Source organism: Phyllostomus discolor, chromosome 5 (genome assembly GCF_004126475.2).
Source record: "Phyllostomus discolor isolate MPI-MPIP mPhyDis1 chromosome 5, mPhyDis1.pri.v3, whole genome shotgun sequence".
Classification (NCBI taxonomy): Eukaryota; Metazoa; Chordata; class Mammalia; order Chiroptera; family Phyllostomidae; genus Phyllostomus; species Phyllostomus discolor.
In genome coordinates, this window is record NC_040907.2 from 83726096 (window position 1) to 83736684 (window position 10589).

The following is a 10589-nucleotide window of genomic DNA, read 5'->3' on the forward strand; positions in this document are numbered from 1 at the left end:
GGTTTCCATCACAAAAGAAGCCATTCCTGGGGCAGAAAAATGAAGTATCCATTAGTGGGCCCCTCTCCTTCCACCAAAGGTCACCACTCCCCACCCAAGATTCTCTAGTTCCTGGAGTCCTGAGATCAAAGCTCTGCCTGGCTATTAATATGAAGGGAGAAATCTGTCCCAAATGGACTTCCAAAAACCAGAGTTAACTGAAAAAATTGCAGGAAGTATGATAGGCTGCCCCATCAGTTCACCACTCGAGCTGGCAGGGGCCTTAAAAAATATTGAATCTTACTCCTACATACTTAAAAATATTTATTTTCTATGATTCTTCCAGTTCCTTTTACTACTGACCTTCATCTCATGCCCTAGGAGAGTAGCTTCATGCTGTTTACTTTTCTTGCCGCTTACTCAAGCAGGAAGCATGGGGGAAGAGGATTTAAAGGTTCAAATAATTTGTTTTTGAAAAAGGAATAGAGAAAGAAAATTTTATCATCTTTGCTTGCTGAGTTGTTCTTTACTCAGTGGTTTCTTCCCATCCCAACTCCCTAGGAGTTAAATGTATCAAACCTACATCCTCCAAGCTTAGACCTTAACTCTTCTGTGCCAACACTTCTTTCAATCTCAGCCTTTCTTGAAGCTGTTAGAGAAATCCCCATACCCCATGCCCCACCCCCTTTAACAGATAATGAAACTGAAAATGCAGGGGATTGAACGGTTGCTGAAGATTAAATACAGGCAAAATTCAGGCCAAGTTCTCTGTCAGTATGCACGAATTTTCAGTTTCCTTGAGAACCATGCACTGACACACAGTTTGCTAGATAAAGCAAGTTTTATAAGCAATTCCCCCAAAGACAATTGTCGTTAAAAGAAAAGAAAGATGAAACACAATGCCAACAAAGATGGACACTCTGCCCGGGACACTGATGAAGCACACCTGAAGGCTGTTATTTAACATCCGTCAGATGCGTCACTGTTTGGACAACAGTGATGACTGTGAGCTAATATTTGCTGAATGCCAGACATTCTTTCAAACACTATTAGAGAAGGTAATGAAGATTCTCATAAGCTGATCAAGCTTTTATGGGCTTCTGTTGGTAACAACCATTTGCAGCATTACTCCCTGCAATAGTTTGGCAAAGCCAGCCAGGGTAGAGTGGGGAGGACAGGGTGCTGTGCTACAGGAGACCTGGGGTCAACATTTGGTAGCTCTAGCTTCACGGACTTCTGTCCAGACCTGGGTTACCAAGAAGAAGCAAAGGTGCTCAGTGTTCCTGAATCAACAAATTCTTAATCTGAGCAAATAAAAAGCCACTGGGGGCCCCTAACTTGCTCTGAGCAGGCCATTTTTTCAAAGCAACTCTGGTGTGAAACTATGTATAATTGGACACATTTTGGGAGGTCACCTTGCCATTCCTTGCTTCAGTCCATTAATGGAGAAAGCACCTCTCACCACGCCATCAGCTTAAACTGTTGGATCCTGTCTAAGAGCCTAAGCAAAGCTAATGAATGAAGGCCCTGGAGAGTTTTCAGGTGAAGGAAAAACAGAAGGCTGCAATGTGGGAAAGACAGACGGGTTAAAGCTGGGTTTTGTTTTGTTTTTACATTAATGCAATCCAAAGGCGACTTTTAAGATATGGATCAAGTTCTTTTTTTTTTTTAAATAGCTAAGACTATTTTTCTTCTAATTGCCACCTTTTTAAGAAACCATCTTTAATCATTCCCCTTCACAATCATTACCACTTTGGCCCACTTCTTAGGGATTTTAGAAATAATTCAAAATCAGTATAGTAGGGAAGAAAAACATTTATTTTATAAAGTCATTACCTTGACAGGCAAAAAAAGTATTTTCTCAATTTCATTCAGAAATACATTTTTTAAAAAACACATAGACCAATATGGCCTGCCCAGACATATTTAACATGGTAAATATAAGGAATAAATTGTTTGAATATAAATATCTATAAAAAAATAAGTACATCAAAATTTAATCCAACCTCTTCCATATGCCAGTTACATAAAGGAAAATAATTTTACTTCTTTAAGGCATAACCAACATTTACTCTTCAATGCCTTTCATAAACCACCCCATGCCATTGTATTTCCAAAAATCAAGGTAAGGGAAACTACCAATTTGATTATCTTTTTTCTTATGGATCAGAGCTAGTAGATCACCATGAAAAATGTTATATCTACTACTGACACATTAGACCAGACTTCAGTGAGGCAAGGGTTTAGTGTGGAGGATTGGGGAAAGGATAGCAGGAGGGGCAGGAGCTTGGGAGGCAATAATTAAAGGGGAAATACTTTTGCCAGAGTGCAATACAGGTGAGGTAGAGTCATATTTGTGAAACGCATCCTGATTTACAGTAGTAACAGTTTCTTTCAGTTCTGCATCTTGTGAATTAAAGAAACAGTCTTTTTTTTTAACTAGAGTATGTTTTCAATTTGTGCATTCCTTAGAAAATCTTTTCCTGGACTTTGCAGTTGCTCCCTGAAATGTGCCAGGTGCCTGAGTGAGACACAAACACTCCCTCCAGACCCCCTTCAGAAACCTCACCCACATGGAGTCCCTTTCCTTCCGGGTGGAGAGTGCCACCAGAATTTGCAAGTCATTCTGTCTCTCTGCTTTCTCTGAGTGGTCCGTTGTCACCCCAAAGGAGGAAAGACAAAAGTAGTTCCCACTGATGGAAGCAAGTTGGGGGACTCCTTAACTGTTCTTGGAATGTTTAGAAGGAGGACACTGGTCCTTTGCGTCCGGAACAGGAAACGGTCTTAGCAGGAAGGATGTTTTTGCTCTGATCCAGGCCACTGTGGCAAGAGTGCCAGGCAGCGTGGCTCTCTCTGTGGAGGAGATGGGCTTCAGACAGGACTCTGTCATCAGTGTGTTCGGTTGTGGGTCACTTTCTTCTCCCTGTAGAGCTTGGCTTTCAGCTTGGCAATACGGTAAGATGTTTTGATGCTATTGCTGATGGTCTCCAACCTATTAAAACAAAACAAAAGAAAACAAGTGTTATTTTAAAAAATATCATTCCAGGGCAAAAAAATATCTAAAATTAGAATCTGGCACAAAGAAATTTATGTCCGGTTCCTGAACTTTCAAAACCACCACAACAGCCTGCTATACTCTGCTAACCTCAAGTGAAAATAAAGCCTGCCCTTTATGTCTAGAAATGGGGGTGGGGGCCACAGAGGAATAGTGCTATGGTCAGGTCTAAAAGGAATTGGGTGTTAAATACAATTCAAAAGTACAATTTTAAGGTAAACTACAGATATTCTCTTTTTTTTTTTTCTGTAGCCCCATTCCACCCACCACCTCCCTTAGCAGGAAAGGAAGAAAAGAGCGTGTACATATAGGCCCCAAGCAAATGTTCTATGGCAATTAAAGCACACTTCTTTTTGCAGGTTTGTTGTTGTTGTTGTTGTCTTAAAAGAAGAGAAAGAGGGAAGAACTGTGACATTGATTTAATCGTCAATATAATAGGAATTAATTTTTTTTAAAAGTCCAAGTCAGTTCAGAAACTGTGGTTTAGGAAATCCTGGGACCTGGGGAAGCATCAGTGGCCCAAGAGCATGACTATAGAAACTGCGCTGGCAAGTGTGGAGTCACGGGTGGCCGAGGCTGCCCCACCCCTCAGCAGTAAGCAATCAGAAGTGGTTCATGACAGCCAGGCCTGTGCACTGAATGACCACAGAACTTCTTGCCACTGGATTTCTAGGAAAAGTTTCTATGGACCATGAGAGGGAAATGTAGACCATGTGACAGGTCTGAAAACAGGTTTCCTCCCTCTAGGTTGTGAATTCCAACCTGAATAGGATTTGAAAGGGTCATCACTGTGGAGCTGCTCAAAGCAAGCCCAAGGTATTGCCTACACCAGATCCCTTCTCTGCTCCAGCTCATGACTGACAAGAATGAGGGAGATTCTTGGAACAGCACTGGGTCCTCACCAAATGTATTTCCCTATTAAAAATAAATAAATAAATAAACCTGGAAAACCTGTTCCAACCCTCACCAGCCTTACCTAATCACTTTCTTTTCCCTTCGGTCACTTGAATAACTGCTACTTTTTGAAGAACTTGATTATTTATGACATCTTGATTTAAAAAAAAGAAATAAGACCTCTCCCTGAAATGACTTTTAGGTTCTGAGGGAAAGCAGTAAATATATTGACCGAGAGAAGCAAAGGCTGGATATGATCAAATGACAAAAGTGTTTTGAGATATAATTTGTTTGGGAAAATAGAACTTCAGAGTGAGGCGTGTGTGCTAACAATCACCAAAAATAGGTAGCATTCTGCTTCAAAGCCTTCAAAAAATATTTCAGAGGCATTCCTTTGCTCTTTTCAACCTATAGGACATGAAGATTCCCTTTGTTTTCGTCTCCTAGGCCTTACTCCCACCAAAGACAGAATGACCAGGGGAGCAGTCCATTGGCATTGGTGATGGGGGCTAGCTGTTACTAAGAACCTCTTACCTTCTTATTTTCCTTCCTTCCACCAGCTGCTGATGAATACACTTCTTTCCAAGCTTGGAACAGTCTTTTTCTTTCTTATGATTATTCCAGTCTTTCTGCTTAGTGTCTTGGTCCCTGTTAAAATGCACATAAGGAAAAATATTTTAGCAAGGGTACCTTTAGTTGCTCTCAATGTCTCTGTTAATCTCACTTTTTCTTAAAAATATTATTAAAGTATAGTTGACATACAATATTAGATTAGTTTCAGGTGTACAACATAGTGATTTTACATTTATATACTTTAAGTGATCACCATGATAAGTCTAGTACTCATCTGTAACTGTGCAAAGTTGTTACATATTATTGATATTTTTTTCTGTCCTGTACACTACATTCCCATGGCTTATTTATTTTCCTACTGGAAGCTGTGCCTCTTATTTGCAGCATTATAACAGGAAGAAGGTCAGGAGACCATAAAACTACTTGAAAGCAAAGGTATTTCTATTCACCTGAGTGCTTTTCCTGCTTGGCAAAAATTCCAGCACTTCTTGTCTTTTTGGCTAGCACATTGGCATCTGCTGCTGCTCTGGTCTGTGGCTTCTGTAGGAAATGAATCCTTTAAGGATCGCTTGGACCTCGAAGGGCTTCCAAGCCCATATGGAACAATGTGCCTATTATCAAAAGAGAAGAACAAAAGATATTAGCATAATTAATAGTCTTCAAAGTGATGCGTTCTATGGGGTGAACTCATTTCATTGGGACACACGGAGTTCACCACATGGTATTTGGTAGCAGAACTTAGGAGATGGAAGTGTGGCAAGTCAGGGTGACATGTCTATCAATGGCCCTGAGTGTGTATCTCCAACCAGGAGAAACCAGTTTTGCTAATTCAATTAAATTCCATTTCAGCCCTTAGCCAATTTTTATTTCTTCTGGACACAAACAGCATTGCTTTTTGGCCAAAATGGTGACATCTCTGCTTTGGTATCTGTTTCATATTTATTTTCTTCCTTTTCTAATATTCTATTTAGTTAACAGGTATGGGGTGAGGGTGATAGGGACTTCAACGCCATGCAAAACCATGACTCACAAGATTTGAAAAACCTATTTTCAATTCAAATCATATGATAATGCTAGAAGTGCCTCCTGAGAGGGCGGGAGGAGACACACTATGCCCAGGTTGGCCCATCTCCTGCAGTTTAGTGATATGACTAGAGAAGGACTCATTGCCAGAATGCTCTCCAGTAATTTGTAATGTTTGTTTTGATTTTCATTTAAGAAATAAAGTCTTCCCCTTGGAAGAATCACCCTACCAGTATAAAGCTTGTAGTGGTTTTTATTTAGTTTGATTTGATTTTATTTGTATTTTGGTCATCCTCACAATACTGGGAACCTGCAGGCACAATAAAATGTGGTTTTGTTTACAACTGCTTGGGATGGGTGAACTAGTTTTCAGGGTGAAAGTAGGGAAAGTGCTTTTTTCACTCTGGAAAGAGAAGAGAAATCTATGGACCGTGTTTCTATAACTAGAAATGGGTTTTTCTAATGGGAAAGTACAGGGTCAGGACACCCAGGTTGTAAGTCTAGCACTGCCACAAACTCATTCTTGCATGAGTGTCTTCAACATTCTGGGTCTTAGTTTTTCTATAAGTAGGATGAAGAGATTTTATTATAAATTTTTATAATCTCTTCTGCCTCTTAAGTCTCTATCTTCCCAGGAGAAGCCGTATGACCTCAGCAACTTATTCCCTAAATGCAAGCAGATCCCATTGAAAAAACATTGCCCCAAGGCCCCACACTTCAAATTTCTCTTCATAAACTGTGTCAGCCTCCTGCTTGCCATCCACTCTTTCCATCTACCTTGCCAGGAGTAGCCTGAGCCACAAGCCTCAGAAGACCCTCTCCTCTGTTTCTAAGAACCAAGCTATCTTGTTCTTTTCAGAAATGGAGGGGCACTGTTCCCACCCAGTGAGGCACTTTCATGTTGTCAGAAATGCTACCTTCAGAATCCAAACCAGCAGCTTCCCAGAAAAGTAGCTAGAGTAACTGGGCTCCAGTCTCTGGTGAAGCCAGAGCTACGGAATGACTAGAGTTACAATGCCCTCTAGAGACTCACCCAGGAGTGTTGACCCAGATGATGTCAAGGTGGCAGAAGTAGACACACTCTTTATCCATCAAGGAAGAGCAGGAGCAGCGTTTGGAGCGGCGGGCTGCACTGGGAGAGGGCTTTTCTCCTCTGCTGTCCACCCCTGTGCTGAGCTCAGCACCCAAGACGGCTGTGGAGAGAAACAGCAGATCAGTGGGGATGTCTCCTTGGAGGGCAGAGGCACACTGAGTCACACATGAAGCCTACAGCCTGCTTTCAGCAAGAAACACAGAGGCAAAGGGCTCTTCATTTTTTCCCCATCCTTAACATGACTTCATCTTCACCCCCACTGCCTTACCGACCTTCAGAGAGGTTATACTAGTGAAGAAAGAAGAACCACCTGGAAAGGGACTTACCAGCCCCTTTGAAACAGCCTTCAAGGAGATGCGTGGAAATGCTGCCTGTTAGAAATCTGGGTTAGCTTCTGCATGGAACTTAGTAGGACAGACAGCACAACCTTCAGTGGCTTAAAATTAACTGATGGCCAAAAATCTGAAACTAAATAAATTGTATTGCCTCTTCCTAGGTGTGGAACCACTTCCCCATGTAGAATGACCTTCTGTGTAGGGGAGTGCCCACCATATCACACTGTGTGCATAGAGCAGGGAGTGGCCCACATGATATATACTCCTTGAAATTAGGTGGAGGTCAAGAGCTTTGGGGAGATGAATGGAAGGAAAGAAGAGAAATCAGCTCTTCAATCTCCACTCCAGGCCGCCAACTCCACAGAAACCACTGACCCAAGGTGAAGCTGAGCATCGCTCAGAAGACCCAGTCAAGGATCATCGGATGTTAGATTCAGAAGCCCCAGCGCAGCTCGGCCTGTGTGGGATCACGCCTCCCCCTCCCACCGTAGCACTGGCTCTTCTTCCTGACAAGTTAACCATGCAGCTTATCTGCCCAATTTTGTACATTTCAAATGATCAGACACATTCCAGGATTTTCATTCCCTTGACATCCTTTCTCTTTAGTCAGGGTCATGAAAAGACAAAAAAAGTGCGTTGACCCTGGAAAGGGGAACTGGGCAGATGCACATGTCCTATCTAAATCCTTAAGCAACCAATTTATCTCAGCCCCCCTCCCAGGACAGGTGAATAAAACTGAAAATAGAGCTCACACTGTTTTGGGTGCCAAAAATCTGCCAAAAGAAACCTAAAGTCAATAATGACGAACTTTAAAGAAAACATCTGCTTCACCCTGAAACTGCCTGGGGGGTTATTCAACAGACTGTTCTGCAGGTGATTTTACTGCTCAAATACTGCTTGAAAGACTTGAATAAAATTCCTTGGCTTCAAGCTGAAATGTGTAAATATTTTACACATTAACACACTACAAAAACAGTATTTGTATAAGATATATGTTCCTATGCATCCTATTACCTGTATGAACACACATACTGCAAATATACATTTGGCTAAATTATATCTTCTCTTTACCTTTCTTGAGTTATATTGTTAAAAACCAAGAACATGCACCATGCAATAAGAATAATGTTATTTTAATGCTACAGGAGCAGTTGTGTTCAATAGTGGAATTTTTTTCCCACTAGAAAACTTAAATAGCTTTGGATAATAATTCCCTAATAATTCCCAGAGAATGGATATCTGAGCTTCAGTAGCACAAAGAAGGGAAAGAACAGAAACAAGATAAGCATTAAAGTGAATAAGAAGACATTAACATTCAGGATTTATAAGTCAACATGCCTACCTGTCTCTGGAGCTCCTTGGAAAGCCACAAACAGCAGAGGCAAAATCACGGTAAAATAATCCATTCTGAAAAAAGGGATCAAAATTCCTCCCCTGCAAACTAAACCCAAAGGAAAACGAAGGAAAACGGCTTCAGTTCCCTTAAAGCACTTCTGGTTATTCTGATCTCAAAGTGATCCGTCAGCCTAAGTGCCCTTTAATGGGGAGGAAAAAAAGGTTCTGCCAGGGGAGCAGGCAGCGGGAGCAGTCCGAGGACGACGCACGGCCGGTGGTGCTCAGGGACCGCAGCGGAGACCAAGGACCCTCGCAGCGCTCGCCCAGCACAGATGCAGAAGCGCGTCTGACCTGTACAGCTCTCCGCCGGCTTTTTATATTGAACCCCTATAGAGTGGGGGTAAACAGCTCCAACTTTATTCCAGCCCCAGACAATGTTATTGTGTTATTAGTCACCAACAGGCAACGTGCAGCTGGAGATAAGGCCAGGCTCTAAAGGAAATCACTGCTGACTTCAGAGGCAGACGCCCGCCGTCTGACAATTCAGGGGCAGGGCTAAGGAAAAGAAAATACCCATTGGAGACCTTTGGTAAACCTGCCCGTGCAGCGCTGGAGTCTGCTTCCCCTTTGCAAGCTGCCAGCCCCAGAGTTCAAGAATCAGAAGACGGACTCCAGAAAAGTCATACCATTGGTATGAAAAGTATGAGCTACAGTTTAAATAGATTGTATTGTGTGCAGGGAATTTTTTTAATTGTTGTTCACTTCATTTTCCTTTTATGTCTCTCCGATCTCTTAGTGTTAATCAAACAAGGGAACGCTGTCCTTCATCACGCCCCCCATCCTGGGGGGTCCAATTATTTTAGAGATCAGCGGAATTTTTTTCTCTTATTTCAAGCCTCCTCTAAGTCTTTTATGCTGAAGTTCTTTGAGTCCACGGTGAAAAAGATCATGGCAAAGAGAAAAGCTTTCATTTTTTAAAATTAGAGCCCTTTCAGACACATACCCAATACTTTCAGTATTACGGATTAGAAGACCCCCCTCCAAGGTTTTTTCTGTGCTCCCCCTTCTTCCCCTGCCCAGAACGCCCCCCTTTCTATAGCACCAATCTAAAGAAATAGCGGGAGAGGAACACCAGGGGGAGACGAAGAGCTACAGGGGCTGATGTTTTATGAGGACAAAAAAGAAAAGCCCTGGCTTCCAAATCACACAAGGAAAGGGCACCTGCGGTGGGAGTTGAGGAAGGGCAAGGAATGGCGCCTCACATAAGAAAGGGGGATGCCCCTTGGAACATGCCATTTACTCCCTACATAGGGGTATCTTCTCTAGGGTTTTTTTTTCTTTGCCTTCTTCATTCAGGGCAAAGGGATATACTTGTAAGGGGTTTGGGGAATATGCAATGAGGGTGGTATTGGGAAGGAGGGAATGCCTTGCTAAATAAGGGGATCAGATAATGCCTCCCATTTAATAATGTATTTACATTTTTAAAGCAATATCCTATTTAACCTCGAAATACGACCCCCCCAGATACCCACAGGGTAGTTACTGAAGAGGTGACAACATGCTGTGATGTATACATCAAAACACAAGTGTGAGCCATGGGTATTTTCAATTAGCCTTATTTTTCAAGTGACAAAACTGAGGCATCCAGTATTTTCGTGCTCCCCTAGATTTCTCCCAGTGCGCTACCTAAGGCCAATGGGGTAAATTTAGAGCATCTTCTCTGCACAGGAAAAGGATGAGTCTACTACATCTAGTACTTAGGGATGCCATCAAATGGATGCTTCCTCCATTTCCTCATCTTGTTTCACTCCAGTTTCCTCACTTATGGGAGTAGGGGGAAGGGGAGGATTCAAATGTGGACCCATTTCCAATACTGAAGAGAACCCAAAATTGTTTCTTCTGCCTTCTCCCTGCTTGCCCTTCACTTCTAGAATCAAAAGGACAGATTTTATCCCAACGCCGAATTTGTGGACCTGAGCACACTTGGGTCCCCTGAGTGTCCCTGGAAGTCACCACAGTTGGGGAGACAGTAACAGCAGCAGTATCAGTTTCATAATAAGATCTGGCCCCTGAAGAGCCACCGCAGCAAGAGCTGGAGATGGGGGAGAGGCAGGAACCCTCCCTCCCTCCCACACCCACACCCAGAAAGGCCTCCACCCAATCCCCAGGGACCTGTGCCTGGGCCCTCTGCTTCCTCCCAGTGCTTACTTCAGCCCAGCCCAACCCTGGGGATGTGGGAGGGCTTAGCTGCTCCTAGGACTGGGTGGAATCAAGTAGGAAGCCAGTTCTGTGCCCCTCAACT

At 42.7% G+C, this 10589-nt stretch overlaps 1 protein-coding gene across 1 annotated transcript; it reads right to left on the minus strand.

The window, feature by feature from the left end:
- Positions 1–2407: 2407 nt before the first annotated feature.
- On the minus strand, positions 2408–8843 carry EDN1 (endothelin 1). Its single transcript, XM_036026502.1, has 5 exons — positions 8295–8843; positions 6558–6717; positions 4951–5112; positions 4463–4576; positions 2408–2971 (listed from the first exon to the last, which is right to left on the minus strand). Exons 1-5 carry the CDS (start codon positions 8356–8358, stop codon positions 2869–2871), a joined length of 603 nt encoding a protein of 200 aa, XP_035882395.1. The 5' UTR covers positions 8359–8843; the 3' UTR covers positions 2408–2868.
- Between the last annotated feature and the right edge of the window lie 1746 nt (positions 8844–10589).

What these genes read in the sequence shown, in the direction of transcription:
- EDN1 (XM_036026502.1), bottom strand. Translation starts at nt 8,358, where the DNA reads ATGGATTATTTTACCGTGATTTTGCCTCTGCTGTTTGTGGCTTTCCAA. An exon ending in ATCTGGGTCAACACTCCTGG is followed by an intron (nt 5,113 to 6,557) that starts GTGAGTCTCTAG and finishes TTTTGATAATAG; the next exon opens with GCACATTGTTCCATATGGGC. An exon ending in GAAGGAAGGAAAATAAGAAG is followed by an intron (nt 2,972 to 4,462) that starts GTAAGAGGTTCT and finishes TTGTTTTAATAG; the next exon opens with GTTGGAGACCATCAGCAATA.